The sequence below is a fragment of the Chiloscyllium punctatum genome, chromosome 33 (genome assembly GCF_047496795.1).
Source record: "Chiloscyllium punctatum isolate Juve2018m chromosome 33, sChiPun1.3, whole genome shotgun sequence".
NCBI classification, from domain to species: domain Eukaryota; kingdom Metazoa; phylum Chordata; class Chondrichthyes; order Orectolobiformes; family Hemiscylliidae; genus Chiloscyllium; species Chiloscyllium punctatum.
In genome coordinates this window covers 10311248-10336114 of record NC_092771.1, presented here as the reverse complement: position 1 = coordinate 10336114, position 24867 = coordinate 10311248, and the positions used below count along the sequence as shown (strand labels likewise).

Sequence of the window (24867 nt, the reverse complement as noted above, 5' to 3'; positions counted from 1 at the left end):
TGCAGCCTCCCCACTTCCTGAACACTATCTGTCCCTTCACCTGTCTCTATGAAATCTGCAAACTTAGCAACAATGCCCTCAGTTCCTTTTGTCCAGGTTGTTAATGTATAATGTTAATAGCTGTGGTTCCCAACACAGACCTACCTGCCATTCTTGAAAAAGACCCCTCTTATGCCTACCTTCTGCTTGACAGCCAGTGCTCTCTCCATGTCAGTACCTTGCCCCTAACACCATGGACCCTGACTAGCAGCCTCTTGTGCAGCTTCCTTGTCAAAGGCCTTGTGGAAATTCAAATAGATCACATCCACTGGCTCTTCTTTAACTAATTTGCTCGTTACCTCAAGGAATTCTAACAGATTTGTCAGGCATGACTTCCTGTTGATGAAGCCGTGCTGACTCTGCCCTATTTTGCCTTGTGCTTTCAAATACTCTACAAGCTCATCCTTAATATTGGATTCTCAAATCTTGAATGACTAATATCAGGCTAGCCAGCCTTTACATTTCTCTTCTGCCTTACTCTCCTCTTAACAGCAGTGGAACGTTTGCCGTTTTCCAGGCCTCTGGGATCTTCCCTGACTTCAATCATTCCTGAAAGATCTTCGAGGAGAAAGTGAGGACTGCAGATGCTGGAGATCAGAGCTGAAAATGTGTTGCTACTGCGTTTTTCCAGCAACACATTCCTGAAAGATCACCACTAATGCCCTCAAATTCTCCTTTGCTATCTCCTTCTGAACCCTGGGGGATAGTCCATCTGGTCTTGGTGGCTTATCCACCTCCTTCATTACGGCCACTACACTCAGCCTGCTCCCTAAGTTCTGATATGGTACTGGTGTATTCCACAGTGAAAACTGATACAAAGTACCTATTCAGTTCCTCTGCCATTTCTTTGTCCTCTATTACTTCTCTAGCTTCCTTTTTCCAGCAGTCCAATGTCCAGTCTTGCCTCTCTTAGCTTTCAGACACCTGTTTTTTAAAAAAAAACTTGCAATCTTCTTTTATGTTACTAGCTAGCTTCATATTTCATCTTTTTTTTTATTGCTTTTTTAAAAAATTGTCCCCTGGTTTTTAAAGGCTTCCCAATCCTCCAGCTTCCCACTAATCTTCACATTGTGCACATTCTTTGAGATTGTTCCTGACTTCTCTTGTCAGCCTCATCCTCCCCTGAGTATGTTTCTTCTTCCTTGGGATGAATTTCTGCTGTGCTCACTGAATTAGCCCCAGAAACACCTGCCATTGCTGTTCAACTCTCTCCCCTGCTAGGATTCCCTTCCAATCTGCTCTGGTCAGCTCCTCCCTCGTGTTAGTGGTTACTCTTTACACTGTTAGAAATCACCCTGTATTGGAATTACATCATATTATGGTCACTGTCCCAAGGGATTCCTTCACCTTAAGCTTCCCAATCAAGTTTGCAGCATTACACATCACCAAGTCCAGAAATTACCTGTTTCCTAGTAGGGTACACTATAAGCTGCTCCAAAAGAAAATGTTGTAGACATTCCACGTACTCCTTTTCTTGAATTCCACTACCATCCTGATTTTTCCCAGTCCACCTGCACATTGAAGTCCACCTTGATTATTGTAACAGTGTCTTTTTACATGCCTTTTCTATTTCCGGATTTATTTTCTTCCCCACATGCTGGCTTCTGCTAGGAGGCCTCTACACAACTCCCATCAGGGTCTTGCTTTTGCTGTTCCTCAACTCTACCAACATAGATTCCATGCCTTCTGACTCTATACTGAGTTAATTTCATTTCTTACTAACGAGGCAACCCTGTCCCTTCTGCCCGTCCTTTAGATAGGACATGTGCCCTTGAATGTTTAGTTCCCACCCCGATCCTCTTGCAGACATATCTCTAATATCCACAACACTGCACCTGCTGTGTGTTGATACCCACATCATTCCTGACAATTTCAATACACGCGACAAGCTCATATACCTTGTTTCGTGTACTGCCTGCATTTAAGTACAATGCTCTTAGTCTTGCCAAAAGAGAGAATGCTAGAAAACCTCTGCAGATCTGGCAGCATCTGTAAGGAGAAAAAAGAGCTGATGTTTCGAGTCTAACTAACCCTTTGTCGAAGCTTAAAAAAAAGGGAGAAATGGGGAGGTATTTATACTAGGCTGAGGGAAAGTGAGTCATGGCTCCAGAAGCAAAGGTAGCAATAAAGAGGTGACAATGACAATGCATAGGGAGATAGGAGCTGTGAATGACCAAGGCTGAAGCCAGTGTTATGTGACAAAATATGGGGTAATAGGTGAAGCAGAGGCAAAATGGAAGACAGGGGAGAAGGGTAGCAAAGGGGAAGAGGAGAGGAAAAAGGTGATCAGAGTGGGGAGCGAGAGAAGGAGACAATCAAGAAATAACAAGTACAGAACAGTGGGAAAAAAAAATGAAATAAAATTACAGAGCAGAATGAAAACAGAGGGATCGAGATGGGATAATCATCTGAAGTTGTTGAATTCAATGTTGAGACCGGCAGGCTGTAACGTGCCTAGTTGGAAGAGGAGATGCTGTTCCTCCAGTTTGCATTGAGCTTCACTGGAACATTGCAGCAGACCAAGGACAGACATGTGGGTATGGGAGCAGGGTTGTGTTAAAGTGGCAAGCTGCCGGATGGTCCGGGACCTGATGGCTTACAGACTGAAGGTGCTCAGCAAAGCGATCACCCAGTCAGCGTTTTGTCTCTCTGACATAGAGGAGACCATATGTGGGAGCATCGAATGCAATAGACCAAATTGAAAGAGGTACAAGTGAAACTCTGCTTAATCTGAAATGTGTTTGGGGCCTTGGATGGTGAGAATGGAAGAGGTAAAGGGGCAGGTGTTGCACCTTCTGCGATTGCATGGGAAGGTGCCGTGTGTGATGGGAGAGGTGTTAGGGGTGATGGAGTGGACTAGGTTGTCCTGGAGGGAACGATCTCTGCGGAATGCAGACGGGGGAGGGAAGGGAAGCTGTGTTTAGTGGTGGCATCATGTTGGAGTTGGTGAAATTAGCGGAGGATTATTCTTTGCATGTGAAGGCTGGTGGGGTGAAAGGTGAGAACAAGAGGGACCCTATCTTTGTTCTGGGAGGGGAGGAAGGGGGTGAGGGTGGCGCGGGAGATGGATCTCCCCAATTTTAACATTTTCACTAATTCTGCATGCAACTGAACTTGTCCACCAACTCAGCCCCATCTATAGCCCTAGTTATGCATTTAGTCAGGTCTTGGTCCCAGTCAGAGTCAAGTGAAGTCCGTTCCATCGGAACAGCTTCCTCCTTACCTAGAAATGATGTCAATGCCCTTTGAATTTGAACCCATTTTTCCACATTGATCTTTGAGTCTCACTTCTTTAATCTTGTTGCCTCTATGCCGTGTTGCTCATGACTCAGGTAGTAATCCAGTGATTAGTACTTTTTTAGTTCTGCTTTTAAATTTAGCCCCTAGCTTCTCCTATTCTCTCAGCAGAACCTCCTTCCTCTTTCTGCATATATTATTGCCACCTATGTGGACCACGACCCCTGGACCATTCCCCTCCCACTCCAGGTTCCAGATGAGAGATCCTGAATCCTTGCACCAGGCAAGCAACACAGCCTTTGGGACTCTCGATCCTGGCCATAGAGAACAATGTCTACTTAGGGTGGCACGGTGGCTCAGTGGTTAGCACCGTTGCCTCATAGTGCCAGGGACACAAGTTTGATTCCAGCCTTTGGCGACTGTCTGTCTGTGTGGAGTTTGAACATTCTCCCCATGTCTGTGTGGGTTTCCTCTGGGTGCTCCGGTTTCCTCCCCACAGTCCAATGATGTGCAGATCAGGTGAATTGGTCATGCTAAATTGCCCATAGTGTTAGGTACATTAGTCAGAGGGAAATGGGTTTGGGTGGGTTACATTTCAGAGGGTCAGTTTAGACATGTTGGGCCGAAGAGCTTGTTTCCACACTGTAGGTAATCTAATCTAATCTATTCCCTGACTATATTTTCTCCAGTTGCAAATATGTTTCTCTTTTCTAACCCCTTTTTGAATGGCTCCTTTTACCAGTGCTACAGTCAATTTGCTCATTCTCCCTACAGGCCCCACTCTCATTCACACAGGCAGCAAGAATCTCAAACCTATTAAGTCAAGCTCCAGAACAGAGAGCCCTTCAGCACTACTGCCTGGATCCCTCTAACTGCCTCACTGGCAGGCACATCCTCTGCTCCCTGATCAAATTTATGTTGTTAATCTAAAGGGTGTGACTACCACCTGAAACATGCGTCCAGGTAACTTTTGTTTTCCTCCTCCCTGCGGTGTAACCGTGTTCAAAGCTCAGACTCCAGCTCATCAACTCTGAGCTGGACTTCCTCAGGCAACAACACTTGCTACAGATGTGATCACTATGAACTACAACGGGGACCACTAGCTCCCCCACATACGTTTGCAACGTAAATGCTAGCCTTTCCACACATCAGCTCTGGAATAATCGAAACTCAACATTAGCTAGCTCTCCCTCCATGAATGCTGCCTGACCCACTGTGATCTCCAGCATCTTTTTTTGTCTTCAATTCATAGATGAAGTTGATGGTAGTCGTCTTTTTCCCAAGATGGGGAATTTCAAGACGAGAGGACACATTTTTTTTTTAAGGTGAGAGAGAAAAAGAGGGACACTTTTTTTCTTTTTTAAAAAAAGGCAATTTTTTTTTACAAAGGGTGATTCTCGTTTGGAATGAACTTCCTGAGGAAGTGGTGGGTCTGAATACAGTTACAACATTTAAAAGACATTTGGATTGATACATGAATTGGAAGGGTTTGGAAAGATATATGGGCCAGGAGCAGGCAGGTGGGACTAGTTTAGTTTGGGATTGTAGTTGGCGTGGACTGGTTGGACTGAAGCGTCTGTTTTCCATGCTGTGCGACACGATGTTTTTAGATTAGGTTCCCTAAAGTATGGAAACAGGCCCTTTGGCCCATCAAGTCCACACCAACCCTCTGAAGAGTAACCCACCCAGACCCATTCCCTTACATTTACCCCTGACTATGGGCAATTTACCACGGCCAATTCACCTAATCTGCGCATCTTTGGATTGTGAGAGGAAACTGGAGCACCCGGAGGAAACCCACACAGACAAAGGGAGAATGCGTGCAATCTCCACACAGACTGTCACTCGAGGCTGGAATCGAAGCCAGGTCCCTAGTGCTGTGGGGCAGCAGTGTTAACCACTGAGCCACCATGATGCCTGACTTGGCATTAATTACCGTACGTGCTCAAGTAGTAATCAATCTCACGTAAAGGTCGACCCCCTATTTTTGGCCAAATAACCTTGAATTTTTCATATCTTGTGTAAGAGTTGTCCCTAGTTCTTCACAGATAGCAGATCAATGTTCGAGTCAGTGTGTTGATAGTCACATCCTGCTCCAGCTTTCCGGGGTGGCACGGTGGCTCAGTGGTTAACACTACTGCCTCACAGCACCAGGATGCCAGGTTCGATTCCAGCCTGGGGCGACTGTCTATGTATGTGGAGTTTGCACATTCTCCCTGTGTCTGCATGGGTTTCCTCTGAGTACTTTGGTTTCCTCCCACAATCCAAAAGATGTGCAGGTCAGGCAAATTGGCCATTCTAAATTGCCCGTAGCATTAGGGGACATTAGTCAGAGGGAGATGGGTTTGGGTGGGTTACTCTTCAGAGGATCGGTGTGGACTTGTTGGGCCAAAGGGCCTGTTTCCACACTGTAAGGAATCGAATCTAATTCTGCCCGTTGTTCTACTCTACTCCTGGTCTCCCAGTCTACTAACTGTTGTATTCTGCTCCAGATTTTCAGAGCTACCATAATTCATTGTTTTTCTTTATTCATTTAGAGATCACTTGGACTTCTGCTAATGATGCGGTATGAATTTCAGCCCTTTAAAAGTAATATCCATGTAATAGTTGACTCTATAAATTTAACCTTAAAAAGAATCGAAAACATTTGCCTAATACTCACTTGTATATATGGTACTTACTGCTTGATTTTGGTTCTTGTAGAAAGTTTTCACACTGATCTTTAATTTTAAAGCCCATATATATTTCCCCTATTTACATTCAAATGAAGGTAACTTACAATAGATAGTTACTAATTAAACTATCACCAACCAGTGAACTTAAGATTTATCTGTGATGTCACCTTTTTGGGCTAGACCCCTGATTCTGGGCTTGGATTTTATCCTATCTTTTAAAAGATCTTTTGAAACTGAGCCAAAAAACAAGCAAAAAAACTCCTCTTTCCCCGTCTGCACTGTGCTCCCACACTGTCTGCAAATTCCCTGAACTATACACTCACTTGGGCTGTGTCTCCCTTCTGGATGTGATCTCTCCTTCCTGATTGTGTGTGCAAATTCACCATTCTCACTTGTTCATTTGAACTGTTCATGTAATGTTGAATGTAGAGAAAACGGTAGGAAAATTTTTATCAAGTTAAAAAAGAACAACAGAAAGTTTTTAAGTTTTAAAAATAAAATCTCAAACAACAATTAAAACCTGAAAGAATGAGATTCCATATTTATAAAAGGTCACTTTTAATGACTGAGATTAACCTGAAGTACATTAAATGTGTACTTGCACTTGAATTTTTACTTCCTGTGGCAGTAAGGTAATTACCTCTTCTGTAAAAACATGAATGTCATGCTGTTCAGTGCATTTGAATGATGAATCCAGACAGGGTTTCTCCAAAGAATATCTATGCTAGTGAAGGTTTGGTTTCTACATGTAATCATGCACCTGCCCTAGACTAAAGTTGCTTTAGTACAGTTAGCATTGTTCATCTTTTGACAATTTTGGACAAATAATCTGGTTCCATTCTGATTTTTGGAAACCTATTGAATTGTCCTGCTCTGTCATTCTCTTGTTGTCAAACACAGAATATTTCAATTCCCCCAGTTTCTTCACCCCCCCCCCCCCCCCCCCCCCCCCCAACCATTTGCCATCGAGGGAGCAGTCTAAAGCAGGCATGGTCTACAGAATACCAAGGTTTTGTGTCAATGTTCGTTCTGTACTGTTTCATTTAACAAAGAAAGATCTTGGCCAATCAGATTCCACTTGGTAATTCTATTCTCTCTTAATATAAAATGTTGTTGTTCTTTTCCATTTACAAGAATACTGATGTCATGATGAGCTCAAAATGGGAGCTTTGCCGAGGTGTGTCCAGGAGAATTTACTAGGTTGAGCTGTGGTCGCAAAGTGACCTGTTCCTTTGTGACTTGAACTGATCATCCAGAGTAATCAGCCAGATTCTTGTTTCTGATCTTTGCTGTAATAGTTTGCATGTTGACAGAAGGATGCATATGCAAGCCTACAGTGGTTAATCAGCACCCCTGGTGTTGTACTGTAGCAATAACAATGTCAAGAAAGACATGCAGTCATACAGCATCTTGCATAAATATTAGATGTGGCAACCATTGGAAACAGACAGGGCAGGCAATTTGCATACAGCACGCTCCCACAAACAGCAATGCGCTTTTGTGAATCCAGTTAAAGAAGAATAATGACCAAATTGTGGGCACGTGATCACATAATGACTGAAATGGGTGAGTGGTGAAAATATCCTCCTTTTATTCAGCAACTGCAAAGGGCACAAGTTTGAGGTGGCAAAAGAATCATGAAATACAGCACTTACAAGCGCCCCTTTATACACGGTTCTTACATAGATTAAAATTCTACTACTGTGGTGTTACATTGTTTTATCTATAGTATTCAAAGGTTTGAGGGGCTTCTGTCCTGGGAGACAGGAGATCGGTGCTAAGTGTTGGCTGCTACTACTGATGGGATTAAGAGTGTCTATCTGGTCTCCTTGCATAATTAAGAGGTCATGATGTGGCGATGCCAGTATTGGACTGGGGTGGACAAAATGTTTTAAAATCACACAACACCAGGTTATAGTCCAACAGGTTTATTTGGAAGCACTAGCCTTTGGGGCGCTGCTCCTTAGTCAGGTAGCTAGTGGGGCAGGATCATAGGACACAGAATTTATAGCACAAGATCATAGTGTCTGATTATGCAACTGATGCAATATATTAAACAAACCTAGATTGCTGTTTAGTCTTTTATCTTTTAGAATGGGTTGCAGGTTTCGGTTCATTAATATGTAAATCCCAGAACTTCTTCCAAGTCACAGCCCCGAGCTGACCTAAGGTTTTTTATATTTTTTTTAAAAAGTGACAGCTCAGATAATGCATTAAAGGTGTGGGGTTCGAGTCTGTCTGGTATTCCAATCTTGAGTCAGACTGGTTCTATTTCCAAAGTAGGGATTTATAAAATGTCACCTGGATTGACTGTGTGCTTTTTCAGCAAAATAGAATGTATCTGCAAATGCACATTCACGCCATAGAGTTTGTGTGTGCGTCCATGTGAAGAGGAGAGAGTGTGTGAGAGTGTAACGGAATATGTGAGAGGCTGTGTGCAGGAGTGTGTGTGTGTATGGGGGGGTGGGGGTCTGCATGAGTGAGAGAGTATGGAAGGGGATGTGTGTGTGCTTGTGTGTAGTGTAGTGTAGTGCCTACTTTGGAAATTGAACCAGTGACTCAAGGTTAGAATGTGACTCTGGGAACGCGACTTGAAAGAAGTTCTGGAATTTACATATCAATTAATCGAAATCTACAACATATTCTAAAAGATGAAAGATTTAAAGCAATCTGGGTTTGTTCAATATATCGTATCAGTTGCGTGACACTATGATCTTGTGCTATAAATTCTGTGTCCTATGATCTTACCCTACTAGCTACCTGATGAAGGAGCAGTGTTTTGAAAGCTAGTGCTTCCAAATAAACCAGTTGGACTGATGTGTGTTTTTAGTAAAATATTTACAAAACTATTAAAGTTAACAATGTTCTATTAAACAACAGGTTAGTGAAGGGTTATGAATGAACAGGAACCCAGTCTTTAGTAAATATAGTGAGCTGGTGAATGAGTTAGTAAAGGTAATAACCTAAAACACAATATTTCTTTGTATCAACGTGAATTCCTTCAAAAAAAAGCACTGAGATTTTCTAAAGTCATTCAGGCTGCGTGGTGAGATCAGAGTTTTTAATGTTCTATGTGCAGCACTCTGTCAGTATACATTGCTTTAACAACAGAAGTCCTGCTCCAGAACTTGAACCCAGAGTCTTGTGAGGTGGATAAAAATCAAAACAACTGCGAATGCTGTAAATCAAACACAAACAGAAATTGCTGGAAAAGCTCAGCAGGTGTGGCAGCATCTGTGGAGAGAAATCGTCAACGTTTCAAGTTGAGTGACCCTTCCTCGGAACTAGAATTGAAACCTTAATTCAGATTTCTCTCCAAAGATGCTGCCAGACCTGCTAAGTGTTTCCAGCAATTTCTACTTTGGTGTCTTGTGACATGGAGATCAGTATGCTAACCACTGAGTCAAATGAGAGGGTAGGTCAGGTCATCAATGGTTATAGCATGAAGTGGTAGAGTGCAGGCTTGAACACATGGTGGGGGAGTGGGGGGGAGATTATTGAGCTCAGCTTTGCCATGAAAGCACCATCATATCTTTTTTTTTATGCTTGCCTACAACTCATGTTTTTAAAACCATCATTGATGGATCTTTGACATAGGCTGACTGCTTAATCTTTGATGTGGGGTAGGATTGAAGACAGTCAAAGAGTATGTTTTGGAACAAATAAAACTGTTATTTGGCTCTACAGAACTGCATACAGCTAAAAATAGACACCTTGTCAAAATCTCTCATCTTGAACTCAGTTGACTTTAGTATTCTCATAAAAAGAAAAGGGGAACAGTGTTTTATATTGTGTGAAAAGAGAATTAGCAAGTGGACTCTGGCCAAGATATTGCTTTGTTAAATGAGCCAGAGAATGGCATGACCATTGCCAGATGACGTCATTCTCTCAGAATAGACAATAGACAATAGATGCAGGAGTAGGCCATTCTGCCCTTCGAGCCTGCACCGCCATTCAATATGATCATGGCTGATCATTCCTAATCAGTATCCTGTTCCAGCCTTATCTCCATACCCCTTGACTCCACTATCTTTAAGAGCTCTATCCAATTCTTTCTTAAATGAATACAGAGACTGGGCCTCCACTGCCCTCTGGGGCAGAGCATTCCACAGAATGCACCCTTTAGACTGTTCACCGATCAATTCTGCCTATTGAGGGAGTAACAAGAGAGGGTTTAGTGAATGGAGATGGTGGGACTGATGGATGGGAAAAGACTGGATCACTTTGGACTATATTCACTGGAGTCTGAAAGAATGATGGGGAATCACCATAGTAACTTGTCAAATACCGGATAGCAATGAGGGGAAAGTAAGAAGGTTAGTGATCAGTCTGCTCATCAGTGGTACTTGCAGGAAAATGAAGCCTTTTGGTTAATTTCAGAAAATGTTGTGGCAAATCAAGGTGGTGAAAGCCGGAACGTGGAGTTGAGGATTACCAGATCAGCCATGAACTCATTGAATGGCGGAGCAGACCCGGTGGGCCGAATGGCTCACTCCTGCTTCTATATCTTATGGACTTCTCCAAAAGACCAATCCTCCATCTCTATGAAGCTTACTAAACTCACATTTTAGCTGCTTTAAAACATTTCAGATTATTTATACAGGAGGAAATGAGTGCCATTTTATAACCTAGTAACCCAGGTTAATGGAAAAGTCATGAACAAAATCTTGTTTATAAAGAGAATGAACATTATTTGAACATTTCCTCCTATGAAACTCACTCAATGGAAATTTCGCTGTCATTGAGCCTTTTTTAAATGACTTGCTTCCAAGTTCTTTCTGTGGTTTATGTAAATTAAATGCAAATATTTTCTCAGAAAACACACTCGTTTCCAGTTAAAGCTTCCAAAGCAGACGGAGGATAACAGTGTAAAAATGTTGTTTTTTTTAAAACTCTGGCACATAATATTGGACTTCAAGGTCCAATACAGCAGCTTCAGAGTAGGAATAGACGAATATTAGATTAGATTACTTACAGTGTGGAAACAGGCCCTTCGGCCCAACAAGTCCACACCGCCCCGCCGAAGCGCAACCCACCCATATCCCTACATTTACCCCTTACATAACACTAGGGGCAATTTAGCATGGCCAATCCACCTGACCTGCACATCTTTGGACTGTGGGAGGAAACCGGAGCACCCGGAGGAAACCCACGCAGACACGGGGAGAACGTGCAAACTCCACACAGTTAGTCACCTGAGGCGGGAATTGAACCCAGATCTCAGGCGCTGTGAGGCAACAGTGCTAACCACTGTGCCACCGTGCCGCCCACTCCAGTATCCCACTCCTGCTGTCTCTCCATACCCCTTGATCCCTTTAGCTGCAAGAGCTACATCCAACTCCCTCTTGAATATAACTAACAAACTGGTCCCAACAGCTTCCTGTGGGACCAATATTCAGGATCAATATTCAGGATCAAAAATCCTAATGAGGATAATGTGACCCATTGCATTGAATGTTCAGGCAGTGATATGTATTTGGAGTAGCTGGAGTATTGTTTGCGGTTTTTAATCTGAGGAAGGATGTTATGTCTATTGAGGGAGTACAAAGGAGGTTTACCAGATTGATTCCTGGAACAGTGATACTGAGGTGGTTAGGACTACATCGATAAGGCCACACCTTGTATTGTGTACAGTTTTGGTCTCCTAGTCTGAAGAAGGATCTTCTTGCTATTGAAGGAGTCCAGCGAGTTCACCAAACTGATTCCTGGGATGGCAGGACTGACGTGAAGAAAGTCTGGATCAACTGGGTTTGACCTCACTGAAATTTAGAAGAATGGGATGGGGGGGGGGGGCGGGGGGAGTCTCATAGAAACATAAAATCCTCATGGGACTGGACAGGCTAGATGCTGGAAGAGCATTCCTGATGTTGAGGAAGTTCCAGAACTAGGGGTCACAATCTAAGAATAAGGGGTAAGCCATTTAGGACTGAGTTGAGGAAGAATTTCTTCACTCGGAGTTGTGAACCTGTGGAATTCTTTCCCACAGGAAGCTGTTGGGACCAGTTTGTTAGTTATATTCAAGAGGGAGTTGGATGTAGCTCTTGCAGCTAAAGGGATCAAGGGGTATGGAGAGACAGCAGGAGTGGGATACTGAAATTGCATGATCATGATCTTCTTAAATGTTAGAGCAGGCTTGAAGGGCCGAATGGCCTACTCCTGCACCAGCTTTTTTTTTGTTTGTGTATTCACTGCAGTTTAATAGAATGAGTGGGGAACCTCCTGTAACAACCTATAAAATTCTCTGGCTTAGACTGGGTAGATACAGGAAGGATGTTCCCGATTGAACTGGGGAGTCCAGAATTAGGAGTCACAGTCTAAGGATAAGGTATAGGCTTTTCAGGAGAGAGATGGTGGGAAATTTGTTCACTGAGTGAGCCTTTGGAATTCTCTGCCAAAGGAAACTATTGAGGCTAAAACATTGAAGGCTTTTAAGAAAGGTGTAGATATAGTTCCTAGGACTAGAGCGTCCAAAAGATATTGGAAGAAATACACACTGTAGGGATTCTATGATATTCTGTGGATACTGAGTTGGATGATCAGCCATAATCCTATAGAATGGATGCTGGTTGGCTAGCATTTTTTGAATGAATTCACCAGAATGAGGGTGTCACTAGCTAGGCCAGCATTTATTGAGTTTAAAAGCTGGGAGGTTATGTTGCAGCTGTATAGGGTGCTGGTGAGGTCACACCTGGAGTACTGTGTGCAGTTATGGTCTCCTTATTTGAGAAAGGGTGTACTGGCACTGGAGGGGGTGCAGAGGAGGTTCAGTAGGTTGATTTCGGTGTTGTGGGGTTTGGCTTATGAGGACAGACTGAGTAGACTGGGATTACATTCACTAGAATTTAGAAGAATGAGGAGGGATCTTACAGAAACATAAAATTATTAAGGGTATAGGTAAGATAGACACTCACAGGTGAAACTCTGACGAGGGCAAAATTAGGGGGAGCAGATTTAGGACTGAATTGAGAAGGAATTTCTTTACCCAGAGGATTGCCGATTTATGGAATTCTCTGCCTAGTGAAGTGGTTGAGGCTTCCTCAGTAAATGTTAGGATAACTCTTAATTCTTTCCGTTCAAAAAAATCTTAAGAGGATGGGTAAGTGGAGCTGAGTCCAGGAAAAGATCAGCCATGATCTTATTGAATGGCAGAGTAGTCTCAAGGGACCACATGGCCTACTCCTGCTCTTGATACTAATGTTCGTATTGCCCATCCTTAATTGTCCAGAAGACAATTGAGAATCAACCACATTGCTGTGAGTCTGGAGTTACATGTAGGCAAGACCAGGTGAGGATGGCCGATTTCTCCTTCCCTAATGGACATTTATTACCCAGGAGCAGATGGTATTGAGGTGCCAACAACAAAGTGGCTGGCCACCACCATTTCTGAGGGCATTTAAGAGTTCACTACAGTGGCATGAGTCTGGAGCCTTGCCTTCTCCCCAAAGGGCATTACTGAAACTGATGGATTTATAGATATTTTAATCAATCTGTTTAGGCATGTTATGTCACAACCCTGGAGCTGAGGTCATTGTGTAACATGACCCCTTGTAATAATCCTACAACCCACCTGGTACATTATCTAGCCAGTAGCTTCATGATCACCAAGAATAATGATTAGCTATTAACTCCAGATTTACTGGTTAATTCCATTTAAACATGCCAGCTCAATTGGTGAGATTTGAACTTCTCTCCAGAATGCTAACCTAAAGTTGATAGTGGTAGATTATTGATCAGGAGGGAGAGTGGACATGATAGACGTCAGGTCAGCCATGATTGCAATGAATGGTGGAGCAGGCTCAAGGGGCCGAATGGCCCACTCCCACGTGATCTAGGTTTGTCTGGTGAAGCCATGCCCTGCTTTCCCACAAGTTTACCTGCTGAAACATTGCTGTAATTTCCATCTCTGGATTTCCCACCTCTCTTTTTTTTTTCTCTACTCTGTGCATTTCAGATTGCCAGCTTCAGATAAGTTTGGCTTTTCAGGCGTCCCATAATTTGACTGATCAGGACGACAAAGTGATCCTGTGACAAACTTTAGAAACAAGTTTCCGAAATGAGGATTCCTGAAAATGTCAGACATCCAGCCAATGTTTAAGAAAGGTATAGATATAGTTCCTAGGGCTAGAGAGATCAAAGGATATTGGAAGAAAGTGGGAGCAGTGGGTTGGATTTCCGTGATCAGTTGTGCCTGTTGCTAGTCTCACTCCCTCTTCTCAGGGAGGGGTCATTGGTGATTGGGTTTAACCCAAAGGTCACCCATGCCTCAGGGGAGCGGTGAGAATGGGGTCTTTGTAGTAACCTCAGTTAGTATGGGAATTAAACTCACTCTGTTGCCTTCTGCTATATATTGCAATCCAGCTAACTGACACCTCTCCCATTACTGGCTAGGGTTACCGTGGAGGTTCCCCCTTCTCAACTTCACCCCTTTTCCTGAGGCATGGTGACCCCAGGTCAAACCATCACCAGTCATCTCTCTCTAAGCAGCCCTACGGTCCTCTGGAACTATGACAACTTTAGTTTTTTTTTAAAAAGTACTTCTTTAAAATTATTAGCCCATTGTTTATTGTTGTTACTCAATGCTGTCTTTTGGAATTTGGGGCACAGGTCCCCAGGATTTGGAGAAATTCCATCAGTATTGGAAATGAACCCTATCTCTCAAGGAGGGAGTTGAAAATTACTGCTTTGGTGAAGTAAGTGCCCATGGGGTCAATAGTTAGAAATAAGGAAGCTCTGCAGGATCTGGTTAAGTGTTTTTAAAGTGACCCCACTCTTATTTTTTTTGTATTATTGTTTTGAAATCTGTGAAGTTGAAATTGTCTCCGAGTTCCAGCTCTGAGTAAATAACTCTTCTTGTGAGGACTGAAGCTAACTCAACGGCCCAGTTATCACACCCTTTCCTAACGTTTCACATTTTATTAATCAGACTGCCTAATACTAGTCAAAAAAACCAAAAGGATTGCAGATGTCGGAAATTATGGAACAAAAATTGCTGGTGAAACTCAGCAGGTCTGGCAACATTTGTGGAGTAAAAGCAGAGTTAATGTTCTGGGTTCAGGGATCCGTTTTGAAGGACTGTTGTTTGTTTTTTGTGTCTAATACTGCTCTCATTCTTTCTTTTAACATGTCGCATTGTGTGAAACTGACAAAGCGTGTTCATAGTGTTTTACAACAGAAATGGTTTTGAACTGAATCCAGGTTCACACTTTTTAGTGAGCACTTGGTATCTGTTAAGCACACTACATGAATTACTGTTTACCAGCTCCTGACATTTTATATAACAATTCGTGCCCAATTTACCTTTTAATTAAAATATCCATTGTCTGCTCCCTTGTTCCATTGGGTCTTACACGTCCCTACAGACTGCATTAGATGGTAACACTGCTTCCAGAGCTAATTGTTTTCAGAAATTTGGCACTAGCCTGTTATCAGTAGATGTTGTTTGAAGGATGTGTCATTGACCTGTTTGGCTGTATTGTGAACGTACCTTTTTATGACCAAGTCCCTGGTGTGGGACTCCAACCTGGAGCTTCTAGCTCAGAGCTTCTATCTGCAGTCCTCACTTTCTCCTTCTAGCTCAGAGGCAGGGACACTACCCACGATGTTGCAAGAACTTCCCAGTTGCAGAGTACACGCCGGCCTTTCTAATGATTTTCCCAGCAACCAGTTAGGCGAGAGTACTGTGTACAGTTCTGATCACTACACCATAAGAAGGATGTCATCCCTAGAGAGGGTGCAGGAGTGATTCATCAGGATGTTGCCTGGGCTGGAGAAATTAATCCCTGAAGAGGGCTGGTTTTCTTTGGAGCAGACCAAGCTCGGGAGGGGGCAGGGAGGAATCTAATCGAAGTGAACATAACTCTGAGGAACATAAAGAGAGAGAAATTCTTCCCAAGTAAAGGGGTCAATAACCAGAGGGCACAGGAACAGGAGGATTAGAGAGTGTTTAAGGCAAAAGTTTTCACCTAGTAGGTTGGTGGGTGTCTGGAACTCACTGGCTGAAAGGATGGTGAGAGGCAAGAACTATCAAGACTTATCAGATGAGCATTTGAAATGCAGTAGCTACAAGGCTAGGTGTCATGTGCAGTAAATAGGATTAGAATGAATGGATAGAGGCTTGAAGAGCGACACAGACAGAGTCATAGAGATGTACTGCACAGAAACAGACGACCGGGTTGAAGGACCTCTTTCTGTGCTGTAAAACTCTGACTCCAACATGAATCGAACTGGACAACATTAACCAGTCTTCACTGCACAAAAGTTGATTTTTTTTTTTGTCTCCCCCTTACCAATAATCCTCCCCGTTCAAAGAATGGCAAGAATTTGGAGCTCAATGGCAGGGAGTGGTTTAACAAATAGTTTAGAAGGACTTCAGACCCTTTGAAGAGCATCCCGTTCAGCTGCCTACCCTCCCCTTGTAACCCTGCATTTTGCCTGGCTAATCCACTGAGCCTACACACTCCTGAACACAATGGGAAATTTAGTATGCATCATTAAGGTGGTACAGTGGCTCAGTGGCTAGCACTGCTAACTCACAGTGCCAGAGACCCGGATTCGATACCCACCTTGGGCGACTGTCTTGCACATTCTCCCCGTGTCTGCGTGGGTTTCCTCCAGATGCTCTGGTTTCCTCCCACAGTCCAAAGATGTGCAAGTCAGGTGAATTGGCCATGCTAAATTGCCCATAGTACTAAGTGCATTAGTCAGGGATAAATATAGGGTAGGGGAATGGGTCTGGGAGGGTTACCCTTTTTAGAGGGTCACTGTGGACTTGTTGGGCAAAATGGCCTGTTTACATATTGTAGAGAATCTAATCTAATCTGCTGGTCTTTGGGAGGAAACCAGAGTACCTGGAGGAAACTTGCACCGACACAGGAAGAAATTCTCCTGAGGGTGGAATCAAACCTGGGTCCCAGGCACTGTGAGGCAGCTGTGCTAACCACTGAGCTACCATGCTGTCCAGGTCTCTGGGTACTTACTAATGTGTATGACCTGCTGAAACAGGTTTAAGTGTAGAACTGTACTACTGTCGTAAGCTGGGAATGGCAGCCCTCTCCCAAGGTAAAACCAGGTGAGCGCGGATGAAAAATGATGTCTGCCCATTTGGTCCCGCACTTCCTCAACATCATCCCCATCTTCACCGGGAGCAGGTAGACAAGGCCTCACCTTGAAATCCTCTCTAAAGGGCAATACTTTATAACCGTGCAAGACCTCTGTCCTCACTTGTGTGAGACGTGATGATGTGGTCCCATCCTGCTGTGGACTTCTAACCCTGAAATGTATGACCAGCCTGGAAGAGTAAGGGGAGTAGGTTGAGAGGAACACCACCACCAAGTCCCCTGCCATCTGATTTGGAACCATATCACTGCTCCTTCAGTGTCACTGGATCAAATACCTCGCACTAACAGCAGGTAACCTGCAGCAGTTCAAGGAGATAGCTCACCATCACCTTCTCCACAGCAGTTAGAAATGAGCAATAAATGCTGGCCCAGTTAGTGGCACCCACATTCCCTTCAACAAATAAGGTCAAAAGCTGGAAACAAGAGTTACCAATCCACAAAGTCACATTACACACACAACCTAGTCAACGCTTAATCTTGTGTGCAGAGTAAATGGATTAGCCATGAGAAATGCAGAATTACATGGATAGGGTAAGGCAGGGGAGATCGGTGTTGGATGCTCTTTGCAGGGGCAACGTGGATGCGATGGGCCAAGTGACCTGCTTCCACACTGTAGGGATTCTGTGTTAAACTGAGAGAGCTTTACTGTAAAAAGAATAGTTCCCTCATTAGGGGAAAGGTGGAAAGGATTTGATTAATTGAAAAATGTACTCAGCTTTTTAAAAAAAAACACATTAAGCTCCTGCCGTGCTTTTGATACAATTATATATTTCCAGGGTGATTCACTAGAGCAATATCTGACAGAATTTGACGCTCGGCTGCATAAAGCAATGTTAGGCAGAAGCTTGGCAAGAGTGAAGTTTTTATGGCATATATCTTTTTTTATTATTGATGAAGTCTCCTCTGGTTTCTTTTTCAGTACTCTACGAATAGCATTTGACAGTCTAAAGCAACGTAAGTAGCAGAGGTTTGAATCTGTATTTATGTCATATACATTTACTTTTACCTTTTATGGGGTTCTTCTAATGATATCCATTTGCTCAGATGTTAATATCACCTCGAACCCGGAATGGTTATTTTTATTTATCCCGTGTATCTTGCACCCAGTTACTATGAGCTGCAGGGATTGGTTACCCTGATCACATACATGAAACTGCACTGATGATCTTGCTGAAGCACTCAAAATTCTTTTCGAGTAGATACGGAATATTGCCCTGGATGGGAGATCCAGAACCAGGAGACACCGTCTCCGAATCATGTGTTGACATGAGGCAGAATTTCTTCACTCAGAGGGTGGTAAATATTTTTGGGATTCTCTCTCCCCAGAGGACTGTGGAAGCTCAATCATTGGCTGAGTTTAAGACAGATCAATAGATCTCTCTCTAGGTATTAAATATATCAAAGGAGTATGGGAATAGTGTGAAAATCTTACATTGAGGTAAGAGATCAACCATGATCTCGTTGAATTGTGGAGCAGGTTTGAGGGGCTATACGGCCTCCTTCTGCCCCTGTGTTCACCAATGGAATCTTTATGACTTGAGTCCTTGTGTGGATATCTGAATGTGCAACCTTCTGACCAAGAGCTACTGGGTAAGCCAAGGGCACCACAATGCACTCTTAATCCTTACACACAAGAAGATCTTGAGTCTTGGAGGATTTGAATTATCAATTTGTACTTATTTAGCTTGTCTCAGTTAATGTTGGCCTCCTTATCTTTACATGACATAAATCACAAGTTCAGCTTGGGGTGGTTTATGGGTGTCATCAGAACTTTGAGACTACAATAAGAACATTTTCAGGAACTGTGCAAAGTTATTAAATCGAAGAGATTCATCTGTTTTTCCCTTTGTCTCAAACACCCCTTTGCCAATTCATTCGCACCCCCCTCCTCAAAAATGAAACTAATGCTGAAAAGACAATAATTTTGAATCCTTTTCTAGGTTTTATTGGGCCTTCACCACTAGGAATCCAACTTTGATTTTAAAAAAAAAAACAAGTTTCAACACTCTGAATTTTTACTTTTTAAATCCCTGATGGAAAATAGTGTTTTCCCACTTTTGGGAGAAAGTGAGGACTGCAGATGCTGAGATTGGAGTTGGGCTTGTGGTGCTGGAAAAGCACAGCAGATCAGACAGCATCTAAGGAACAGGAAAATCAACGCTTCAGGCATAAGCCCTTCATCAGGGATGAGGCTTGTGGGCCAGGGGTCTGAGAAATGGGAGAAGGGTGGGGCTGGGGTAAGGTAATCGGGACTATGTTAGGTAGATGGAGGTAGGGGCGAAGGAAAGGGTGCCACCCTCTTGACCTGCCCATTACCTTTTCCCATCTATCCTCTCCACCCTCCTCTCCAAACTATCACCTTTCTCCCCCACATTCATCTACCTACTGCATTCCCAGCTACCTTCCCAGCCCCACCCCCCTCCCATTTATCTCTCAGCCCTCTGACCACAAGCCTCATCCCTGATGAAGGGCTTATGCCTGAAGCGTTGATTTTCCTGTTCCTCAGATGCTGTCTGATCTGCTGTGCTTTTCCCACTTTTGCCTAATATTACTTTCCTGGCCCTCATTGAAAATTAGGAATTAAAATCTCCTTGGTGTCAAGAAGATTCCCCAAATCGAACCAGGTCAGCCCTCCAGTATAGACCTAATGGGCTGAATCACAGATTCCCTATAGTGCGGAAGCAGGCCATTCACCCCATCAAGTCCACACTGACACTCCGAGCATCCCTAGAGCCACCCCCTTGCCATATCCCTGTAACTTTGCATTTCCTATGAATAATCTATCCAGCCTGTACATCCCTGGACACTATGGGCAATTTCCCATGGCCAATCCACTATAACCTGCACATCTTTGGACTGTGCAAGGAAATCTGAGCACCCAGAGGAAACCCACGCAGACACTGGGAGAACATACAAACTCTGCGCTCTCATCTGACGGTGGAATCGAGCCATGGTCCCTGCTGCTGTGACCCAATGTATCACCCCATTAAGCTGCAGTGACTTTGCTGGCAGTGTAGTAGAACCAGGTGTGTACATATAGCCTCAAGACATTCTGATTTCCCCAGTGAAATCTGATTGGGATTTTGTTTACCAAACTGGGTGGCATGGTGGCTCGGTGATTAACACTGCTGCCTCATCGCGCCAGAGACCCAGGTTCGATTCCAGCCTCTGGCGACTGTCTGTGTAGAGTTTGCACATTCTCCAAGTGCCTGCGTGGGTTTCCTCTGGGTGCTCTGGTTTCCTCCCACAGCCTAAAGCTGTGCAGCTAAGTGTAGATTGGCTATGCTAACTTGCCCCATAGAGTCCAGGGATGTGTAGATTAGGTGCATTAGTCAAGGAAAGTGTAGAGTAATAGGGTAGGGTAGGGTAGTGGGTCTGGGTGGGATAGTTTTCGGAGGGTTGGTGTGGACTTGTTGGGCTGCAGGTCCTGTTTCCACACTGTAGGAACTCTAATTTTCCTAATTCTACCCCAAATACCATTTGTCTTTTGATGGGCCGGTGCATTAAGTCGCAAATCAGCTGGAGCAAGAAGGCTTGCTGTGAGCGGCTTTTCACGTGTGCTTCAGAGTTCACTGGGCAGCAGTGAGGGTGAAGCCCGAGGGCGATGTGACTATTTGTGTGAGCAGCTGGTCAAGGTCAGACCACAATATGGTTCAGTCATGGGTGCTTCCATTCTGTGTGACCCAGATGGACACTGTAGCACTAAATTCAAACATCTCTCCCCTCTAATCCCCAACAATATCTGAGAAGAAACTGTCCACTAGGAGTGCATTTGAGGAGTAAGGTGATCTACCAAATCTTTTAATTTTTTTGTTGATTGCATAGAGTAGACAGAGAGTGCATGTTTTAATTGTTTCAGAATTGGAAAACATTGGAAATCTACACATTCAGCTGGCAATCACATTAAAGGATGAGGCAAAACGCCTGGAAGATTTCCGAGAGAGGCAGAAGGAGACGAGGAAGAAGGTAAGAATGATGAGTGTGTGATAACAGATGACATGACACTTTTCTCCTTTTTTAAGAACGGTGTGAATTACACTGTGCTTGTATCATTGTCAGAACTACTTAATATTGACAGATTGCACTTTGTTCAGAATTTGCAAAAGCCCCACATGTTCCTGTAGGAGCATTGCAAGATTTTTTCATTCAAAACCTGCACCGTCCTTGCCAGATAAATATCTGAAAATGCTGTTTGAAATGTCTGTCGGTCATTTGAAGCACTCTGGGGACAAAGAATCTGAACCTGAACAATGTGTTTTTGTTCTTGCTGAAGAGGAAATGTAAAACCACAGGCTTTTTACATAAAATGAAAGTTAATCTTTCATGATCTGAACTCTAGTTTGTATTGAGAGCTTGACCTGTTTGAGTATTGAGAGATCAGTTTAAGCCTGAATTCGGGTTTGTCAATTGTCAGGGTTTCCCCCCCTTTTTTTGTTTTAAAAGCTGCCTTTTCTAAAAGCCATGTGGAGGTGCTGGTGTTGGACTGGAGTGGACAATGTCAGAAGTCCCACGACATCAGGTTATAGTCAGACAGGTTTACTTGAAATCACCAGCTTTTGCAGCGCAGATTTCAAATAAACCTGTCTGACTATAATCTGGTGTTGCGTGACTTCTGACTTTTCTAAAGGCACCATCTCTTGTCAGGATTCAGTTCTGTAGGTTTTTAATAAAAAAAAATCCTGGTACCTATCCCTAAAATAGTCTGAGATAGTGGGGTTTAATGACCCATTCAGGAGAGCTGAACCATTTTCAGAGCAGAAATGGCTGAATTCAAAGTGCTGTCTCCCTCCCTGATCTAGCTCTGATGTGACAGACTATTGTAGAATGAAGGTGGTGATGTTACAGTTTGACCCAGGTAATGTCCCTGGGGGCTGGGTTTGAATCCTATTGGTATTTGAATTGTTGCAGGTTTGGTAAAATAAAATCCTCTGGACTCCAGACCCACATTGATAGGGTTCAGTCTGAGCTGATGTCTGCGTGACTTAGGAATGGGCAATAAATGCTGGTCTGGCCAGAGTCTCTCTCTCTCTCTCTCTCTCTGAAATCAAAAGACCATTAGCCTGATTCTTGGGATTTCTAATGGGAATGAACAAGATGATTATTTGGAAAAGAAAAAACAAATCCAATTGGAAATTTATGGGAACTAATTTTGCTAACCTTCCAAATGGGTGAGCACTTTCATCTAGAAGGATTAGGGCCACCATCCTATCCAAACCAATCACTATCCTGATTTGGAAATGTGTTGCTCATTCCCTCACTATCACTGGGTCCAAATCCTGGAGCTCTCTCTTTAACAGTACTGTGTGGGGTGCCCCTACACCCCAAGGTCTGCAGTGATTTTAAGAAATCCGTTCACCCCTAACTTCTGGAGGGGAAACTGGGGACAAGCAATAAATACTGGTGCAGCCAGTGACACTCCCATCTCGTGAATGAATGAAAAAAATTTCAGCTCTTGCTATGGATGGATTTAATTCTGAAATTCCCAATGGGTTTTGCAATTCCAGGATGGTTGTTGGTCCTACTGTCTCTAACTTTATGTAAAATTGATGAGGGGTTCACAATTTGTTTAAATGGTAGAGGAATGTGTGAATGAGAGGGGGGATGTTCATATTGATGAAGGCTTTTAAAATAACAGAGACCGATATCCTGTCACCAAGTCACTCTTTATTTACATGGGCTGTGACCAGCCAGCTCAGCCAGTCCCTAGACTGAGGAGACTTTCTGAAGCCTCCTATTTATAAGAGTTTTATTTGTTATCCACCCTCTGTGTAATACTATTTATGCAACAATTCAAACCCAGTTTTTTTTTAAACTGAACCTTTCTTTTCTAATCAACCTCTTCTGAGATGTTATCTCCTCTTTGATCAGGTGGGATTTGAACCCAGGCCCCCCACTTCAGGGGGAGGGGCATTACCATTGTGCCACAACAGGCCCCCTATCTTCTGTTTACATCTCTCAGCCAGGGCTCCCTGATTAGCTGATGGTTGTTAACCTGGGCCGAGATCCACCTGGCACGGTGGGTCAGTGGTTAGCACTGGGTGCCTCACAGCACCAGGGTCCCAGGCTTGATTCCAGCCTTGGGCGACTGTCTGTGTAGAGGTTGCACATTCTCCTCATGTCTGTGTGGGTTTCCTCCAGATACTCCGGTTTCCTCCCACAGTCCAAAGATGTGCAGGTCAGGTGAACTAGCCATACTAAATTGCCCATAGTGTTAGGTGCATTAGTCAGAGGGAAATGGGTCTGGGAGGGGTTACTCTTCAGAGGGTCATTGTGGACTTGTTGGGCCAAATGGCCTGTTTCCACACTGTAGGGAATCTAATCTGGCCATGGTTCCAATCACTACAGCTTTCTAATAATCTGTCCTGGTTGGAGGGTAGGGTATTGATCCTATTTGAGGTCAGCAACCTGACAAAGTGATCTGCTCTGGTCTTTTTTATTTTCACAAATTGAACTAACCTTCGCACGTTTTACCAACAGTATGAAAATGCCATGGACCGTGTTCAGAAGAGCAAAGTGGCTTTGTATAAGAAGACACTTGACGTAAGCAAAACATTGTGGGGCAGTTGACAAAACGGACTCCATCGAAGGGATTTTTATTTTTGGATAAAGGACAACAAACTCAAAGAATGTGCATTTATAGCAATGAGTTCAAAAAAATTGTAGTATTTTAAGAAAACTACTTAATTAATAACGAAGTATCTTTTTAAAGAAGAATTGGATAAAAACTTGGAGGGAGAATATTGTGGAGCAATGACCATAGACTGAGAGAGTGGGCCTAACTGTATATCTCCTAAGGAAGGATATGTTTACCTTTGGTGACAGTACGGTGTAAGTTCATCAGAGCAACCCCTGGGATGAAGGATTACAAGCAGAAACTGAATAATTTGAGGCAATATTTGCTGGAGTTTAGAGGAGTGGGAGGTTGGATAGATGGTGATCAGGAATGGGAGCATGGTTCCATTTTCCCCACTTTCCCCTAATATGAAGGAGCTACAGTCAGCCACAGCACCTGAAATCCAATAAAACTGGATACTTCCAGTTGATACAGTTCACCACTTGCTGAGGTGTGTGTGGTATAAGGTATGTATGTGTTTTGGGGGGATGGTTTTGTGTCAGGTTGTGAGCTGTAACCTGCTGATGGAGGTAGTTAGCTACCTGGTCAATACCAACATCAAACTGAATGATGGGACACTACTTTGACACCAGCCAAGCCATCCTGATGTTCATGTCTCTTGACCTGTCTTGTCTAACTTTGCAGTCAAAGAAATGCTATGAACAGAAATGTAAAGAAGCAGATGAGGCTGAGCAGAGTGCTGAGCGTGTTCAATCCACAGGAAACCAGAAGCAAGTCGAAAAGGTAAACTACTCACTGACAAGAAATAAGGTCATTGCTTCCCTCATTTAGTTTGTCTTTTTGTAATTTTTCTATTTCTTTCGCCACTTGAATTTGTTTCTCCAATAATCTCACCCTCTTTATTGTGAGAGGGTTTTAATCCTTGATTCCTTGCCTGCCAGTTCTATGTTTTTGCTTTGGTCTCTGGTCTTTAGTTTGATTGTGTGTGTGTGTGTGTGAGCATTTGGGACTTGACCTGTTCTGCTGAATGTGCTCTTCCTCTCCTTTCGGTAACTGTGATTGCTTTTAGACTTTATCCTTTCACTAATTGTTCATATTTTCTGTGTATTTTTCTGTCGGACCCAGGAGACCAAGAGCATGCTGGAAATGTAATTGATCCTAATTAAAGGCACAGCACAATTTGGACATTCACTACACTCCACTGAAGCTCTTGACTCTGTGTTGA

At 43.4% G+C, this 24867-nt stretch overlaps 1 protein-coding gene across 3 annotated transcripts in view; it reads left to right on the top strand.

Moving 5' to 3' along the window:
• The window catches only part of LOC140458418 (proline-serine-threonine phosphatase-interacting protein 1-like), a 105075-nt gene that overhangs the window by 44219 nt on the left and 35989 nt on the right, over positions 1–24867 (top strand). For all 3 annotated transcript variants that reach the window (XM_072552948.1, XM_072552950.1, XM_072552949.1), the window contains exons 4-7: positions 17988–18022; positions 20928–21034; positions 23546–23608; positions 24327–24425. In XM_072552948.1, coding sequence (XP_072409049.1) covers positions 17988–18022; positions 20928–21034; positions 23546–23608; positions 24327–24425 — 304 coding nt within the window. The remainder of the gene's footprint in view (positions 1–17987; positions 18023–20927; positions 21035–23545; positions 23609–24326; positions 24426–24867) is intronic.